Source organism: Heterodontus francisci, chromosome 2 (genome assembly GCF_036365525.1).
Source record: "Heterodontus francisci isolate sHetFra1 chromosome 2, sHetFra1.hap1, whole genome shotgun sequence".
In the NCBI taxonomy this organism is placed as follows: domain Eukaryota; kingdom Metazoa; phylum Chordata; class Chondrichthyes; order Heterodontiformes; family Heterodontidae; genus Heterodontus; species Heterodontus francisci.
Genome location: NC_090372.1, coordinates 39,941,293 through 39,961,184, shown reverse-complemented (window position 1 = coordinate 39,961,184; position 19,892 = coordinate 39,941,293). Strand labels below are relative to the sequence as shown.

The window sequence follows — 19,892 nt, the reverse complement described above, 5'->3', positions numbered from 1 at the left end:
GAGGCTTGGCGAGTGTCTGTTAAGTTAGTTGGTCTCAAGTAATGCATTATAATTGGCCTCACCACCCCTAAGCTAGAGAAGGAAAGAAGTAATTCCATCTCAGGTTCCACATACCAACTGTAATCCAAATGATTCCTACTGGAAACTGTTCCTTAAGGACAAGATTTGGTATTGCTGTGTTAGTCCCCATGATTGAACAGCCCAGCAATACCAACTAAATAGATTTGTACTAGAAAAATGGCCACTTGTGCAGCACTCAAGGCGAGTGCCTGATGCTTATGAAACCATAACCAAGCAGGAATCAGCAGCGTCCTTCTAGGTGGTAGCAATCTGCCAGGAAAAAGTGGCCAACGAAAAGCACAACCTGAATGAGTGTGCATCAGATAACAGATCCCTCATCACTCCTCTACTGAAGAATTCCACCAGTTTGAACAGAACTTGGAGAACAGTTATGCCACCAAAAGCTAACGACTGGCTATAAACTAGGTAACTGCTCTGGTTTAACTTTAGTGGAGAAATACTGCAAGCCAATTTTGGCAGATTGCACTACAGTTGCAACTGTCTGATAAAGAAAAGAGTATTGTGAATGCAAAGTGAGACTGTTGGATGGCCTATATCCACTCCAGATATTTGTGATAATACTTGAAAGCCATGTCCAGTACTCCCAGAAGTTCTTTCAGGGTTCCGCTGTCACATCCAAGATAAAAAACACATCACTGAAATTGGTGAATAAAAACCTATCCTACACATAGTGCAAATTAAAAGGTGCATGAAGAATATCTCAAAACTATATACAGCAGCTCAAAAATTGTTAATGCAGTCCAGTCTGTAATCCATAAATCCACACCAATGTTCAAACTGGGGTCCCTGGACTTGTGTACTCTGCCAAAGGATGTCATGGGAGTCTTAAGGTAGTCATGTGGCTGACTCTCCCTCATCAGTTTTCTCTCTTGTTTTTTCTGGCTCTGTTACATTATTTCTATATACAAATAAAACACATTTTCTGCAAAGACTGTGCCACACTATCTTCTGGTTGGGTTTCTTACAAAAAATGGTTTCCAGCAGTGCATTATTTCCAGGGAACATGCTACCTGCACCCTACCCCCCAAGAATATTCAAATAGGGTGCCCCCAGCTAGAAAAGTTTGAAATCCAAAGTAACTAAACTACTTGAGTTGTATTGATCCAATATGTCCAACTTGTATGATTATGGTTTTAGCACCCCAGGGTTCATTTCTCTTATGTTCTAAAAGGCGGTGTGGACTCTGATGAAATTCATTACTTAGCAATAGAGTTGAGCATGGTGGGAGAGGGGGAACAGGTTGAGAATGGAGGGCAAACACCTCCAGTTTGGAAGATTACTTTTTCAGCGGTGCCAAGTATGTCCAAATTCATCCACAGTACTCAAAACAGCTCTGGGAACTTGAGACTTCTTATTCAACTAAAAAGAGCTCTAATTAAACAGGAATTTAATTTATAGTTCCAAGCAGTTCTTTAGTGAGTCGGTAGCATTTCTGAGGACAGGTTCACCATATCAAGTGTAAAAAAAAAAGATCTGTCCAAAAACGTATCTGTACAATTATTTGACAATCACAGATGCTTGAGATATACATATACAAACACATGTATCAGGCTGTTTCACAATTAGTAAATGGCTCACCTGCATATTTTGCTTTGTTGCTTTCATCCATGGACCAGAAACAATGGTCAAAAGCAAAGACCTATTTAAAAAAAAATTCAACTATTACTTGTGTATTACAGAATATGTAACTGAACCTCTTAACAGCTTCTGATGAACTTCACACCCATCTACAGTAAAATGGTTGCAAGCATTCGATATTCAAAAAAGTACCAATAGAAAATAAAACTTCAAAGTTTTGCTCAAATGGTATTAAAAATGCATTAACTTTCCAAAAAGTTTTAATAGAGTAGGATCATAAGAAAAATACAAAGCATTATATGCTCTAATAATATACACTTTTCAGCTAGAGTACAATTACACTTTGGACAATAAATTATAGGATTTTGTATAAAAGGACTGCATGGTATGAACTCGAACTAGAGGAGTTTACATGCTTCTTAGCTTATAAATACAAACAGTAGACCCAGTAAAACACTGAACTGCTCCCAGGGGTGGACCTGAATATTTGAAGTATGTTAATGTAATGGTACCTTGAAATACTTCTGAAGTTTGGTTCTTTGAGGTGGTGGTTGAGGGGGGTTGTGGTAGAGGAAATCTGCCTTACCAAGTTATTGCAGAACAAGATAACTTGCTCAGATACTGCAGCCTGTGGGCTGTTCTAAATTTCTAACACTTTATATAGTGCTTCATCACCCCACAATGCCTAAAAATGCTGCATACACTACATTTTAGAAGTACAACAATTTATTTAGGCAGAAGTTTTGTACAAGAAATGTCCTGTAATAAGACAAATGACCAAATGAGTCAATATTGTAGGCAGTTGTGATGGAGGGAGCAAAACTGGCCATGATTTTAGTAAAATTCTTTGCTTTTAGTCAAACAGAACCATGGGATCTTCAACATCCAACTTGAAGAGGACATCTCTGTATAATATCTCAACTGAAGGCTTTTAAGGGAAACTTACTCCACAGCATGTCATTGGCTACCACAGGCAGTGACTTAGGCAGCGGGAAAACAAATTTACAACAAAACTGCAAAAATACTTCTGGCAGCAATTCAAAATTAACAAGTCAGAAAAACGTAATGACTGTTTTAAAATCCTTAACTTAAACATACATAACTGTGTAGTTTCCCCACCAATGAAGTACTATTTTTAGTAATTACAGTATTTAGCAATTATCTGTAAAATATGCAACCTAAAACAATTAGTTGTAACACTAGGCATGCAAACATTCTCTCCCCAATCACCTCCCCATAATAGAAAGGGGAACTTTGCTTATTGCAATCTCATCAACAATTTAATGAATCATAGAATAGGATTCAGAAATTACCAAAGTTTGGAATTAGGTAAAGAAATACACACTGATTTGATCAGCTTGAAGAGGGAAAAAGAATGAGAAATAGAAAGGAGAAAAAAAATAAACATACATTCACACATTGTAGCAGAGAGTGAAAAGGAGAGAGAGAAAAAGGATGCACACACACGCACGCACTCCAAGAGAGAGAAAGCAAAACAGAAAAAGACAAAATAACCTAATCAAAGCCTACGGCATCTGAATTCAGCTACTGTAAGAACTAACGCAAATCAGCCAAATTTAAGACACTCGTCATTTCAATTGATGTTCATCAAAATGTTAGTATAGTACAACACAGCCCTCAAAATTCAACTCAAAGGAGGTTGATGCTAATACAATACGATTCCGTAAAGGATGATTGAGCAATTATAAATTTGAAAATATCAAATCATACAGTCATAATGGCAGGAGGCCATTCAGCCCATCGAATCCATGCTGCTCTCTGTAGAGCAATCTAGTCCCTTGAGTGCCCATCCAATTTGCTTTTGAAATCACTAATGTTCTCTGCTTCCACCACTCTCATAGGCAGCAAGTTCCAGGTCATTACCATTCGCTGCATTAAAAAAAAAGTACTTCCTCACATCCCCCCTGTATTTCTTGCTCAAAACCTTAAATGTGTGCCCTAGTCGTTACACGGTCAGCTAATGGGAACAGCTTTTCTTTGTCTACCTTATCTAAACCTGTCATAATCTTATACACCTTCTTCAAGGAGAACAACCCCAGCTTCTCCAACCTAACATAGCTAAAATTCCTCATCCCTGGAACCATTCTGGTAAATCCCCTCTGCATCTTCTCAAGGACCCTCACATCCTTCCTAAAGTGTGGTGACCAGAAGTGGACGCAATACTCTAGTTGTGGCCTAACCAGAGCTTTATAAAGGTTCAGTATAACTTCCCTGCTTTTGTACTCACTACTTCTATTTATGAAGACCAAGATCCCATATGCTTTGTTAACTACTCTCAATATGTCCAGCCACCTTCAAAGATTGATGCACATGAACCCTCAGGTCCCTCTGTCCCTGCACACACTTTAGAACTGTGCCATTAGGTCTATATTTCCTCTTCCTATCCCTTCTGCCAAAATACATCACCACACACTTCTCTATATTAAATTCTATCTACCATTTGTCTGCCCATTCTGCTAGCCTATGTCCTGTTGCAATCAATTGGTATCCTCCTCACTGATGGCCACACCTCCAAGTTTGACATCCTCAGCAAATTTTGAAATTTTACTCTATACTCCAATATCCAAGTAATTTATATAGCAAAAAAATAGCAGTGGTTCCACCACTGAACCTTGGGGAACACCACTATCTACCACCCTCCAATCTGAAAAACAACCATTCACCATGACCCGTTTTCTGGCCTTAAGTCAGTTTTGTTTTATCCAAGCTGACACTGACCCTCGTATTCCATCAGCCTTCAATCTTGTTAGTCTCATTTTTCTTACATAGGGAGTACTGATTTAATAAGTATCTTTGCAGATGAGCTTTTGAACAAAGTGACCCCTGAAGCATTTTGTTCAATGCTTCAGAAATGTAAATTGCTGCCTTCTCAAACATTCACTACAGACTTGAGGCTAGAATTATTCCAGCTATACATTAGATTTGAAATGTAACACACCAGCTCTTCTGCTGATCATGTACAATTTAGCATTCTTGAAAGTAAACATAAAATTAAGTCATGTACCTATTGAAATTATCATACGTACCTTTGGCCCTTTCCTTAAAAGACAAGGTCAGTCCACCAGAGCACAAATAACAGTGATGAGAAAGGCATCCGGTCCACCAAGTCACCAGAAAGATTTTTTTGAAAAAAAGAAGAAAACAATATTAATTTTCTTAACATTTATCAGACATAAGACCCCGAGAACTGAATATTTATTTTTCATTTCAAGCAACTGCCTTTATCATTACGAGTGCAGAGAATCATTTTAACCATTGTGCTAGGCTTTACAATGTACTCCGAGTTCACTCTCACAGTACCTCATTTTTGAATGTGATAAGTATTTCCAGAATCCACAAAGGAGAATGACGGACAAAAATACACTTCGTAAAATGTCAATCAAGGAGCAGTCAAAAACCACCTTTCTCCAATTAAGACTCCAGGAAATAGTCTTGCACACAGCGATTGATTGTAAGTGTAACTGTTTTCCTCAAGCAATCAATGTTTGGGATAAATCAAGGCTATAATCACATCCAGAGACTCTTGAATTAAAGCTACAAGAGAGAAGCTTCAAATATTTACAAACGGAAGAACTCAGTGAACTGCAACCTTATGGATATGTCCACATTAGTGACTATTTTACAGAACATAAGGAAAGACAAAGTTTTGCTGCTGCTCATGAGACTCCAAGTTCATCTGTGAAATGCTACCCATAGTTCAAATAATCATTTGAAGTTAAAGCAATACTTCTGAGATATCATAACTGTAAACAGTAATGTGTTTAACAAAATTATATAATTGCACTTGGATAGCATGTTACCAAAGAATGCTCTGTACTCTTATTACCTACCACCTTACCTCATTTATTCCTGATCCCAATTAATGAACAGACTTTCAGTAATTAATCCTCAAGAGCATGCATTAAGTACCTACACATGTAATCTGTACCAATCTTCCAAATGTTTATGGTTTGTAAACTCCCACATTACATTCTATGGTCAGTTGTTTTGCTCAAACCAGCTTTGGATTGACATCATCCAAGACGGAAATGCAGGAGCAGCAATGGACAATTTCAAGGTGAACTTTTCTACTTGTGATGCCACATAATTCGATCAACACCACCTATAATAAAATGATTTGGCTAGAAGTAGTCATCATACATACAAAAGGATCAGTATGATGAGAATGATGGACATACACACATACAGCAAGTAAAAGCTACCAAGTCATATCAGTGAGACTATGTCTGAATCACCTAGACATAGAGGCTATGAGATTATTTTATTTCTAATCTGTACCAGAATGGTCTGATTCCTCAAACACTAGTGCATTCAGATACCAAGACAAAAGATGCTTCTTGGTTTAAGATTAGATTTTTAGCAACACACCAAGTAACTTATTGAAAATTATTTTGCTCCATTATACATTCTTTATAATGTGCAAGTTCAGTAAATAATTATGAAACCACTGTCACAAAGCCACAAGAGAAAATCTCACCGCAAGAAAATTCGACCACAAGTAGGTCTGACCCACTAAGCAAATCAGTGATGAAAATATGCAACAACTCAATCCAAAGACACACAGAGCAAAGCCCGTAAAACATGCAAACCACAATTCATAAATCAGCTCAATTTCTGCCCTCACTTGACTTCCCATGAACAGTGAAATGCTTCTGCTCAGACCAAAGTTATAACTATGGAGGAAGGGCTACAAGAGTTATTTGGATTTTACACAGCTGCTCAAACTTCAAAAACAATTCTTGGTAATTTAAAATTTACTTTATTCCAAATGGCCATTGCAGTAATTGGTCAAGATTTTAGCAATTTTCTTGTAAAAGTTTTCTAACAAATCCCTGATGAAACTGCCACAAAATAGCACATTATATAATCAGTTAAGACTGTAAAGACTAATGTAACATGTAAACAGTTACATGCCTCAAATAAAATGGATCAAAAGTCTTGCTACTGTGTTAAGGTATGCCATGTTAATTGAGGATGCCGAAACCATGGAAAAGCTTTTTCTTTACATCAACATTTCTTGGCAAGGCTTTGGGTGTATTCAAGAACAGGCTCAATCCTCCAAACTCTACTCTCTCTCACACATGAATAAGACAACAAAAGTAAAAAGGCATTTCTCATATTAGTAAAGTGTAGTATCGGAAAGAAAATGCATTATTAGTAGGGTTAAATATTTAACATATTGTTTATAAATGGCATTGTAAATCAAGAGTAACCAGATGCTTTGAAGTTAAGTATACACCAAGTGGGATTTGATTACGAGGTGACCAATAGAAAGAATGACATCACTGCTGAGTTAGGACGTTGAGGGCTTCAGGCTCACTCCTAAAACTTGAGCACATAACAATCTAGGCCAGGGGTCTGCAACCTCTAGCTCTTCAACATCTCATTGCGCCTCCCGACCTTTTTCTGTTGGATTGCATTAAATGAAAAAAGCAGAAAAGAAATCAAGTCAAGGAAAGCAAGAGCCATGTTTTTATTATGGGGATAAAAGGCTAATCATTACACTGCAGAACAGCAGAAGAGATAGGAACGGAGTAGGCCAGTTGAACCCTCGAGCCTGCTCCACCATTCAATAAGACCGTGGGTGATCTGACTGTGGCCTCAACTCGACTTTTCTGCCTCCCCCCAATAACCCTTCACTCCCTTGTAGATCATAAATCTGTCTAACTCAGTCTTGAATATATTCAATGACCCAGCCTCCACTACTCTCTGGGGTAGAGAATTCCAAAGATCAACAAACATCAGAGAATAAGTTCCTCCTCATCTCCATCTTAAACGGGAGACACCTTATTTTGAAACTGTGCCCCCTAATTCTAGACTCCCCCATGAGGAGAAACATCCTCTCAATGACTACTGTGTCAAGCCTCCTCAGAATCTTATATGTTACAATAAGATTACCTCTCAATCTTCTGCATTTAGTTTCAAATGAATATTTTAACAAAAAACATCATGCTCTAAATAAACCTGTGCGAGTGGTATATCTACACTACGGTTATAGATAATGCCTTTGATTCAAGGAACAAGTTTTGTGGTTGCAACTATTATTGTTTCTAATATAGCAGAGATGATAAATGATTCTGAATGCACTATTAGAAGCTTTTTTTTTTTAAAACAAGAGCATCAATCGCTGAAAAAATCAATTCCATGCATCTTAAGTTTGCTTTAAAGATGACTTTCAATGAAAGCAATGGAGAGGGGCATCTGTTGTTCGCGGCATTTCTCCTGCAGTTGGCAAAGGAAGAACAGAATGCCAATGGTGGATCTCTCTGCTCGACAGCCACACTGTGCCTCAGGGTAGACATGCTCAGCCAGCTTCTGGAGCCTGTTTAAAATGACTCGAGCAAAGACTTTCCCCACTATGCTGAGCAGGGAGATTCCACGGTAGTTGTTGCAGTCACCGCGGTCACCCTTGTTCTTATAGAGGGTGATGATATTAGCATCGCGCATGTCCTGTGGTACTGTTCCCTCATCCCAGCACAGGCAAAGCAGTTCGTAGAGTGCTGAAAGTATAGCAGGCTTGGCACTCTTGATTATTTCAGGGGTAATACCATCCTTCCCAGGGGCTTTTCCACAGGCTAGAGAATCAATGGCATCACTGGGTTCTGATCTTGTTGGCTGTTCGTCCAGCTCATCAATGACTGGCAGAGACTGGGCTGCATTGAGGGCTGTCTCAGTGACAAAATTTTCCCTGGAGTACAGTTCTAGGTAGTGCTCCACCCAGCGGTCCATTTGCTTGCATTGGTCAGTGATTGTGTCCCCTGATTTAGGCTTGAGGGAGGGGGCGATCTTCCTGATGGTTGGCCCAAAAGCTCTCTTAATGCCATCATACATTCCTCTGATGTTTCCGGTGTGGAAGCCAGCTGAATATGACTGCATAGGTGTTGCCAGTAGTCATTTGTGCAGCGCCTGGCTGTTCTTTGTGCAGCGCTTCTGGCTACTTTAAGTGCTACGGATGTTAGCTCGCTGGGGGCTGTCTTGTAGTTCAACAGTGCAATGCGTTTAGAGGCTATGACAGGTTCCAGCTCTTCAATGTGAGATTGAAACCAGTCTGCATTCTGCTTCACACATTTGCCACAGGTGGTCATTGCTGAGTCATAGATGGCGTCTCTGATGTGGGCCCACTTGGTCTCTGCATCCCCTGTAGGAGTGTTCTGAAGGGTTTTTTCAAGTGAATTAAAAAACTTATGTAGCAGCTGTGGATAAGAAATTCTGTTAGTGTTGATGCGCGGGTGGCCCTTCTGCTTGGAGTGATGCAGCTTCTTTGGTTTGAGTCTAATCTTGCTGCACACCAGGGAGTGGTCGGTGTTGCAGTCTGCACTGTGGAAGCTGCGTGTGATTTGAACGCTGTTTAAAGAGGTTTGCCTTGTGACGATGACGTCCAGCTGGTGCCAACGATGTGATCTTGGGTGCCTCCAAGAAACCTGGCGACAGAGTTTAGTATGAAAGAACAAGTTGGTGATGCAGAGGTTGTGATAGGTACACAACTCAAGCGGTCTCTGTCCATTCTCATTCATCCTTCCAATGCCATAGCGCCCAAGGCAGGAGGGCCATGAGTCATGGTCAGCCCCAAGGCTCAACTATCACCAGTAATCTGTCTTTCAATGCAGAAAATCAACAAGCGCATGGGAAAGGCGTCCACTGCTATGTCTAGACTGGCCGACAGAGTGTGGGAAAATGGCGCACTGACACGGAACACAAAAGTCCAAGTGTATCGAGCCTGTGTCCTCAGTACCTTGCTCTAGGACAGCGAGGCCTGGACAACGTATGTCAGCCAAGAGCGATGTCTCAATTCATTCCATCTTCGCTGCCTCCGGAGAATCCTTGGCATCAGGACCGTATCTCCAACGCAGAAGTCCTCGAGGCGGCCAACATCCCCAGCATATACACCCTACTGAGCCAGCGGCGCTTGAGATGGCTTGGCCATGTGAGCCGCATGGAAGATGGCAGGATCCCCAAGGACACATTGTACAGTGAGCTCGTCACTGGTATCAGACCCACCGGCCGTCCATGTCTCCGCTTTAAAGACGTCTGCAAACGCGACATGAAGTCCTGTGACACCGATCACAAGTCGTGGGAGTCAGTTGCCAGTGATTGCCAGAGCTGGCGGACAGCGGTAAAGGCGGGGCTAAAGAGTGGCAAGTCCAAGAGACTTAGCTGTTGGCAGGAAAAAAGACAGAAGCGCAAGGGGAGAGCCAACTGTGTAACAGCCCCGACAACCAATTTTATCTGCAGCACCTGTTGAAGAGTTTGTCACTCTAGTATTGGTCTTTATAGCCACTCCAGGCGCTGCTTCACAAACTGCTGACCACCTCCAGGTGCTTACCCATTGTCTCTCGAGACAAGGAGGCCCAAGAAGGAGAAGAAAAAAAGATGACTTTACTGACAAAATTATAGTAAAAAGGCAAAAAATGCCATAATTTAGAGTTAGGCTTTTTTTCTGTTAATACGTAAATGTAACATGTATTTTGTTTCTTACTTATGAAAATTATGCATTCTACCAGACACACTTGGCAATTTGCCAAGTATTTGGTTTAGAAATGCTGAATTTTCATTTTGTGCCTCCCAATAGTTTTTATTTTAGGCAAATTTTTTTTCAAAGGCTCAAATAAAAAAAGGGTTGCCAATCCCTGTTCTAGGCTGACACTCCAGTGCAATACTGAAAGAATGCTGCATTGTTGCAGGTGCCATCTTCGAACAAGATGTTAAACTGAGGCCTCTGCTGCCCTCTCATGTGAATATAAAAAATCCATGAAACCATTTGTAAAGCAACAGAGAAGATTTCATGACAAACATTTAGTGATGTTGATTCATGAATAAAGCAGGTTATCTGGTCGTTTGCTTCAGTACCGTTTATGAAAACCTCATCCTGGAATGAGGGGATTGTCCTATAAGGAGTGATGGAGCAGACAAAGTCTATATTCCCAAGAGTTTGGAAGAACGATCGGTGATCTCATCGCAACATATAAAACTCTACAGGTGCTTGGACAGAGTAGACAGTAGGAAGATGTTTCCCCTGGCTGGGGAGTCAAGAACAAGGGTCATAGTCATAAATAACGAGCCCCAAGACAGAGATGAAGAGAAATTTCTTCACCCAAAGGGTTGTGAATATTTGGAATTCTCTATCTCAGAGAGCTGTGGATGTTAAGTCATTGCGCATCTACAAGTCAGAGATTAAGAGATTCTCAGATGGCAAGGAAATTGAGGGATATGGGGATAGTGCGGGTAGGTGTAGCTGAGGTAGATCACCATGATCAGACTGAACAGAGGAACAGGCTCAAAGGGCTGAATGACCTACTCCTGCACCTACTTCTTAATGTACTTATGATTTTTGCTGTGCATAAATTGGCTGCTGTGTTTCACTGCATCACAACAGTAACAACACTTCAAAAGTAATTCAGTGGCTGTGAAATGTTTTGGGAATCCGAAAGGCCAAAAAAAGTAATTTCACAGATCTGAAAATAAGATAGCCAATGGTGCCATCCCCTTTCTGAAATCTATTACATGGTGTTCAACTTTTCCAATCACATGACCTTTTCAATTCTGGGTTATGAGTAATTTGTTTTTTCTAAAAATAAAAAGGTACATTTAACTTTCCAAAAGAAAGTTTCCCAACTCAAAGGCCATGGTTTGGACATTACAAGCAATATAAGTGTAAAGAGCTCATTGACTTCTCGTCACTAAAATTGAGACCATCTGGTCAGCTGCCTCACCTCTGCCAATTCTCTCCCTTCCTCTAGCCTACCGGGTCAAACTTCCTCCAAACCTCCCCCCTACCATAGCCCTGAACTCTAATTTTTCTCTAGTTTCTCTCCTTTTTTCCCTTATGCTCTCTCTAAGCTCAGCTTGTCCATGAGAATCATCTCCTGCTCTCTCGACCCTATTCCCACTAAACTGCAGAACACCCATATGAACGTACAAATTAGGAGTAGGAGTAAGCCACTCAGCCCCTCAAGCCTGCTCTGCCATTCAACAAGATCATGGCCGATCTGATTGTAACCCCAATTCCACATTCCCGCCTACCCGATAACCTTCCACTCACTTGCTCATCAAGAACCTATCTACCTCTACCTTTAAAATATTCAAAAACTCACTTCCTCAAAAGGCGTGGAAGCACAGTTCCAAAGACTCAGGACCCTCAAAGAAGAAATTTCTCCTCATCTTTGTCTTAAATGGGCAACCCATTTGTAAACAGTGATCCCTAGTTCTAAATTCTCCCACAAGAGGAAACATCCTTTCTACATCAACCATGTCAAGACCCCTCAGGATCTTATATGTTTCAATCAAGTCACCTCTTAGTCTTCTAAACTCCAGCAGATACAAGCCTAGCCTATAAACCTTTCCTCATAAGACAACCTACCCATTCCAGTTATTAGTCGAGTAAACCTTCTCTGTACTGCCTCCAACGCATTTGCATCCTTCCTTAACTAAGGACACCAATACTGTACACAGTACTCCAAATGTGGTCTCATCAATGCCGTGTAGCTGAAGCATAACCTCTCTACTTATGTATTCAATTCCCCTCGCACTAAACGATAACATTCTAGTAGCTTTCCTAATTACGTGCTGTATCTGCATACTAACCTCTTGCGATTCATGCACTAGGACACCCAGATACCTCTGCATCTCAAAGCTCTGCAATCTTGCACCATTTAGATAATATGCTTCTTTTCTATTCTTCCTGCCAAAATAGACAATTTCACATTTTCCCACATTATACTCCATTTGCCAGATTTTTGCCCACTCACAACCTATCCACATCTCTTTGTAGTCTCATGTCATCTTCACAACTTACTTTCCTACCTTTGTGTCATCAGCCAAATTTAGCAACCATATCTTCAGTCCCTTCATCCAAGTCATTTATATAAATTGTAAAAGTTGAGGCCCCAGCACTGAGCCCTGTGGCACACCACTCGTTACATCTCGCCAACCAGAAAATGAACCATTTATGCCTACTGTTTCCTATTAGCTAGCCAATCTTCTACCCATGCCAAAACATTACCCCCTATACCGTGAGCTTTTATTTTCCACAATAACCTTTGATGTGGCATCTTATCAAATGCCTTCTGGAAATCTAAGTACAGTACATCCACTGGTTCCCCTTTATCCACAACACACATTACTTCTTCAAAGAATTCCAGCAAATCAGTTTAACATGATTTCCCTTTCACAAAACAATGTTAACTCTGCCTGATTAACTTGAATTTTTCCTAAGTGCCCTATTTTAATAATAGTTTCTAACATTTTCCCCAAGACAGATGTTAAGCTAACTGGCCTGTAGTTTCCTGCTTACTGTCTTCCTCTTTTTTTTTTGAATAAAGGAGTTGCATTGGCTATTTTCCAATCTAATGGAACCTTCCCCAAACCTAGGAAATTTTTGCAAATTAAAACCAACGCATCAATTATCTCACTAGCCACTTCTTTTAAGACCTGAGGATGAGATACATCAGGACTCGGGGACTTGTCAGCCCGCAGTTCCAACAATTTGCTCAGTACCACTTCCCTAGTGATTGTAATTTTCTTGAGCTTTCTCCCTTCCATTTCCTGATTTACAGCTATTTCTGGGATATTACTTGTATTCTCTACAGTGAAGACCAATGCGAAATATCTGTTCAGTTCATCTGCCACCTCCTTTTTTTCCATTAATTCCCCAGACACTTTCTATAGGACCAACACTCACTTTGTTAACTCTTTTTTAAATATCAATCTAAACTCTTACTATCTGTTTTTATATTCCGAGCTAGCTTTCTCTCGTACTCTAATTTTTCCCTCCTATTAATCTATTAGTCATTCTTTGCTGCTTTTTATATTCTGTCCAATCTTCTGACCTGCCACCCATTTTTGCACAATTATATGCTTTTTCTTTAATTTTGATAACATCCTTAACTTTTTTTAGTTAACCAAGGATGGTGAGTACTCCCCTTGAAATTTTTCTCTCGTTGGAATGTATAAATGTTGAATAATTCTGTGTATTCTGAAATATCCCCTTAAATGTCTGCCAATGCACCTATATTGACCTATTCCTTAACCTACTTTGCCAGTTCACTTCAGCTAGCTCTGCTTTCATGCCCTCATAATTGCCCTTATTTAAGTTTAAAATACCAGTCTTAGACCCATTCTTCCTCAAACTGAAAGCAAAATTCAATCATATTATGATTGCTGCTACCTAGGGGCGCCTTCGCCATGAGATCATTAATTAATTCCATCTTGTTGCACAATACCAAGTCTAGTATAGCCTGCTCTCTGGTTGGCTCCAGAATGTGCTGTTGTAAGAAACTGTCCTGAAAACATTCTACGAACTGCTCAACTAGGCTACCTTTGCCCATCTGATTTTTCCAGTCTATATGTAGATTTAAGTCCCCCATGATTATTGCCGTACCTTTCTGACAAGCTCCCAATATTTCTTCCTTTATATCCTGTCCTACTGTGTGGTTACTGTTAGAGGGCCTGTACACCACTCCCAGTAGTGACTTCTTGTCTTTATCATTTCTCATCTCTACCCATACTGCTTCAACATCCTAGTTTACTGAACTGACGCCATCCCTCTCTATTATGCTAATACCATTAATTAACAGAGCCACCCCTCCACCTTTTCCTAGCTTCCTATTCTTTCTAAATATCTTGCACCCTTCAATATTTAGGTCCCAATCTATGTCATCCTGCAGCCATGTCTCTGTAATGGCTATCAGATCGTACTGATTTATATCTATATGCGCTATCAGTTCATCTGTTTTGCTTCGAATGCTACGTGTATTCAGATACAGAGCCTTTAGTGTCCTTTTATTTTTGTAATCTTTTGTAGCCTTATCTGATTTACTTAGATTTGTACTCTCTGTCCTTTTCTGCCATAATCTGTAGATCATGTCCCATGTTAATATCTTTCTCTTTTGCCTTGTCTCTACTCTTTGATTTACCACATCTTCCCAAATTTGATCCCTTGCCCGCAATATTTAGTTTAAAACCCTCTCTACTTCCTTAGTTATATAGCTCGCTAGAACACAGATCCCAGCACAGTTCAGGTGAAGATCATTCCAACGGTACAGCCTCCACTTTCCCCAATACTGGCATCAGTGCCCCACGAACCAAAACCCACTTCTACCACACCAATCTTTGAGCCACACATTCATTTCTCTAATCTTCTTTGCCCCATACCAATTAGCATGTAGTTTAGGTAATAATCCAGAGATTACCACCTTTGAGGTTCTGCTTTTTAATTTGGTGCCTAGCTCCTCATACTGACAGGGCCCTCAACAGTGTCCGGCCAATTTCCCGCACCTCTACCCTCACCCCTTTCCCTCCCTCCCAGAACCGCGACAGGGTTCCCCTTTTCCTCACTTTCCACCCCATTAGCCTCCATATCCAAAGGATTATCTTCCGCCATTTCTGCCACCTCCAGCGTGATGCCACTACCAAACGCATCTTCCAGTCAGCATTCCGAAGGGATCGTTCCCTCCACGACACCCTGGTCCACTCCTCCATTACCCCCACCACCTCGTCCCCTTCCCATGGCACCTTCCCCTGCAATCGCAGGAGGTGTAATACCTGCCCATTTACCTCTTCTCTCCTCACTATCCCAGGCCCCAAACACTCCTTTCAGGTGATACAGCGATTTACTTGTACTTCTTTCAATGTAGTATACTGTATTCGCTGCTCACAATGTGGTCTCCTCTACATTGGAGAGACCAAACGCAGACTGGGTGACCGCTTTGCGGAACACCTCCGCTCAGTCTGCGAGCAGGACCCCGAGCTTCCGGTTGCTTGCCATTTCAACACTCCCCACTGCTCTCATGCTCACATCTCTGTCCTGGGATTGCTGTAGTGTTCCAGTGAACATCAATGCAAGCTCGAGAAACAGCATCTCATTTACCGATTAGGCACACGACAGCCTGCCGGATTGAACATTGAGTTCAATAATTTCAGAGCATGACGGGCCCCCCCATTTTACTTTTATTTTTAGTTATTTTTTCTTTTTTATATTTTTTTGTGTTTATTTTATTTCATCTTAGTTTGTTCAGTTTGCTCACCCACTTTTTTTTTCATGTTTGGACTTGCAGCTGTTCAATTTTCAGTCCGTTAACACCCTATCTGTACTAATGCTTCGTCTTTAAACACACCATTAACATATTGTTTGCCTTTGCTCCACGACCTTCTGGTCAGCTATTCTGTGACTTTGTCCTATCTACACCTTCTCCTTTGTTATCTCTTGCCCCACCCCCGCTTTACTTGCTTATAATCTTTTACATTTCTAATATTTGACAGTTCTGAAGGGTCACTGACCTGAAACGTTAACTCTGCTTCTCTGCCCACAGATGCTGTCAGACCTGCTGAGTATTTCTAGCATTCCTTGTTTTTACACCAATGCTTTCCTGACCAACTTCCCATTCTCCACCCTCTATAACCTTCACCTCATCCAAATCTCTGCTGCCCATATCTTATCTTGAACCAAGTCACACTTGCCCATCATAAATGATCTGCACTGGCTCTCAATCCCCCAACATCACAAACGTAAAATTCTCAACCTATGTCGAAGTCCCTTCATGGATTAATTCTTCCCACATTTTATAACCTTCACCAGTCACTCACCATGCAAACTTTCCATTCCTCTTGCCCTCATGTGCATTCTCCAATTTTTCTGCACTATTGACTGACCTGCCTTCAACTACCTCAGTCCCTCTCTCCAGAATTCCCTCACCAAGACCCTTCCTCCTTTCCCTCCTTCTTTAAGGCTCTTCTTTATACCAATGTCTTTGACTATGTTTTTACTTTCTCTCTTATTCTCTCCTCCTTTGGCTCAGCATCAGTTTTACCTTATGCCTCTATGAAATGCCTTGGAACATCTTTCAATTTTAAAGTTGCTATCTAAGTGCCAGTTGATGTTGACTAAGCACAGTGGTGGAAAATTGCAATCACATGCACCAACACTAATGTGCCAATTATTTCCTTCCACCATGCTTTAAATGGAATAATCCTAATGGGGATGGAGAAACAGAGACACCTGGGGCTAGATGTATACAAATCTTTGAAGCTAACAGGATAGAATATATGGCACAGTAAAAGACCACTCGGCCCAACCAGTCCATACCAACACTTATGCTCCGCTCAAGGCTCCTCCCATCCTTCCTCATCTAACTATCAGCATAACCCCCAATTGCTTTCCCCTTCATATGCTGCCTAGCCTCCCCTTAAGTACATCTATATTATTTGCATCCACTACTCTTTCTGTTAGGGAGTTACACTTTAGTACCACTCTCTGGGTAAACAGATTTCTTCTAAATTCCCTATTTTATTTATTGGTGACGATCTTGCATTGATAGCCTCTAGTTTGGCTCTTCCCCACTAGTGGAAACACTCCTGTGTTCACTCTATCAAAATCTTTTCATAATTTTGAAGACCTCTATCACGTCACCCCTCAGCCTTCTCTTTTCAAGAGAAAAAATTCACAGTCTGTTCATCTTTTCTTGATGGGTATAACCTCATAGTTCTGTTACCATCCTTGTAAATTTCATTTGCACCCTCGCTGGTGCCTCTATATCCTTTTTAGAATATGGTGACCAGAACTATATACTCCAAGTGTGGTCTAACCAAGGTTTGATAAAAGTTTAGCATAACTTCTCTATTTATCTCACGGCATTTCTTCTTCCCTGCAGGCATAAACAAAACCAGGATGCTGAGGCATACAAGGAGATACTGGGAGGGTGGACCAAAAACTTGGTCAAAGAGCTGGGCTGTAAGGTGGATTTGAAATGAGGAAATTAAGTTGGAGGTTAGGAAGGAAATTCCAGAGAATGGGGGCTAGAATGTTGAAGGCACAGCTGCCAACTGTGAGGCAAAGGAAGGGGTGCAGGAAAGGCCAGGGTCTGAGGAACAGAGACTGCAAGCAGGGGGTGATGGGGGGGAACTTTGTAGGTAATGGAGTGAGGAGTCCATGGAAGAATTTTAAAAACGTGGATGAGAATTTTAAATTTATGGTTCTGGGGGACCAGGAGCCAATATAGATCAGCCAGGACCTGGGCGGAGGGTGAGGAAACCTGGTGTGAGGTAAGATATGGGTAGCATAGTTTTGGATGAATTGAAGCTTACGTAGGCTGGAGGATTGGAAGTCTGCCAGGAGAGCTTTGGTGTAGTTGAGTCTGAAGGTGACAAACATGAATAAGAGTTTTTGCAACAGATGGGGTCATGCAGTTTCTATCAGCTCCAGATAGAGGCTGGGAAGGGAAAGAGAATTGGTCGCAGGGTACGGAGTTTGTAGCAGGGCCTCTCCATATAAATACTCAAGTTCTCCTTTCTAACCAACTCTAGCTCCCATCATCATTTGAGCTTGTGAGTTACACGCCAAACATTACTTGGTGTATTTTTACTGTAAACTAAACCCCATTCTGTACTCGACACTTGGGTAGTATTTCACAGTTCATGAATAATTAGCACAAATGCTTTATGAGCCCATGGTTTGAGGCACAACTGATACTGATACAGGCATTGCAATTACCAAGTGTAGCAATAAGGCATTTTATTGGGACTTCTTGCCAATAACTGGATACAGCAGTAATCTAAAAAATATATCCTTTTCAAGTTTCTTGCTGACTGAAATATCCAGTTAAATTGAAACCAGTCACTGAATCCTTGAAGCAGTACTGCTTCGGTTTGAATTGGAAAATCAAATGGAACAGTCCTACAGCTGTACAAAGAAAGGGGAATAGCAAATAAAAACTCTCAGGTTTCTCTTCACATTCTTGTAACCAACAAAGAAAGACTTGCATTTATATAGTGCCTTTTATAACCCCAGTATGTCCCAAAGCTTTTCACAGCCAATTAAGTACTTTTAAATTGCAGTTACTGTTGAAATGTAGGAAATGCAGGGGCCAAATTGTGCATAGCAAGCTCCTACTAAGCAGCAATGCGATAGTGACAAGATAATCTGTTTTAATTATGTTGAGTTAAAGATAAATATCAGCCACGTCATCTGAAAGACACCATCTAAGATAATGCATCACTCCCTCAGCTCCACATGAGAATGTCAGCCTAGGTTTTGTGCTCAAGTCTCTGGAGTGTGCCTTGAACCCACAACCTTTAGACTCGGACACAAATGCTACCACTGAGCAACCAATAACACCATGTAAAAGTTTGAATGAATCCAGCTCAAATTTATGGAAGAGATATTCAAATACTTTGAGGGAGGAGGCAAATGAGGCTTCCACATGCAGCCCTGTGTTCTATTCACAAATTTGCTTTTGACTCCATGATGGTTTGAAAGCAAAATGCATTTTTTCTCTCTGCATTGCACAATGTACCAAAACTGTGATCAATTATTTTTGATGCACCCGGTTTACATTTCACTAATTATTAAGGTAATTACCCTGCAAAAGATGAATTCCAAAATTGGGGTTCAACCCAATAAAACGTCAACCTAGACATACCCAAATCAGATATGCACTGTCTGTGCCTCTATTCTAAAAGGCAGCATTAATATAAAGCACAACTTCAGACACCTACATCTCAGAAAGAGCTGAGTGAAGGACAAGAGAGGAGGGACTGATGTATAGAATGATACACATCAATTAATTTCAGTGTTGCAATTTGCAGAGGCATTTATGTTTATTATTTCAAGTGTTTTATTTGTTCTTTTCAATACTGTTGCAGGGTAAACCCATAATTTCCTGTTTACGAGTGCTCTGGACAGTCACAAACACAGGGAGGGAATGAATTTTTCCCCCCTCTCATTCCAATTTAATTATCTGCATGAAAAAGTTTGTCAAAAGCAAATTAAAAGAAAATGCAAAAATCATCTTACTAAACTAAGTACCAATGACAATCGTATCAAGTGTCATGGTGTTCTTTGGAACAGTAGAATTACTCAACATTAAAAGTTCACTGCACTGTTCTACCTTCACAGAACCACAATTGCTGAGTGTTAAGGTGCAGAATTCACACAAGCCACTGCTCAAACAGGACAAAAATAGATTACAGTTGAGTGGATAGAACTGAAAGAAACTGAATGGCTGATGGACTATGAATACAAATTTGGCAAACTGCACATAGCTGGAGAACTGCTTTAATTCCTTAAAAGCTCATGCACAATATTCTCTTTTCATCATGCTCCTAATGTATTTTTTTTTTAAAAAGCTATATGCAAAGTAAATTATTTTTTAAAAAGTATGCAAAGATGTAGCATTGGTGGGGGGGGGGGGGGGCGTCACATCAAATTAAAATCTGCTGGA

The 19,892-nt window shown here is 40.6% G+C and overlaps 1 protein-coding gene across 6 annotated transcripts in view; it reads right to left on the bottom strand.

Annotated features, from left to right (window-relative positions):
• Positions 1 to 19,892, bottom strand: part of kif13a (kinesin family member 13A) — a 366,399-nt gene that overhangs the window by 233,831 nt on the left and 112,676 nt on the right. For all 6 annotated transcript variants that reach the window (XM_068057158.1, XM_068057185.1, XM_068057194.1 and 3 more), the window contains exons 3-4: positions 4,707 to 4,719; positions 1,660 to 1,720 (exon numbers count right to left, since the gene is read on the bottom strand). In XM_068057158.1, coding sequence (XP_067913259.1) covers positions 1,660 to 1,720; positions 4,707 to 4,719 — 74 coding nt within the window. The remainder of the gene's footprint in view (positions 1 to 1,659; positions 1,721 to 4,706; positions 4,720 to 19,892) is intronic.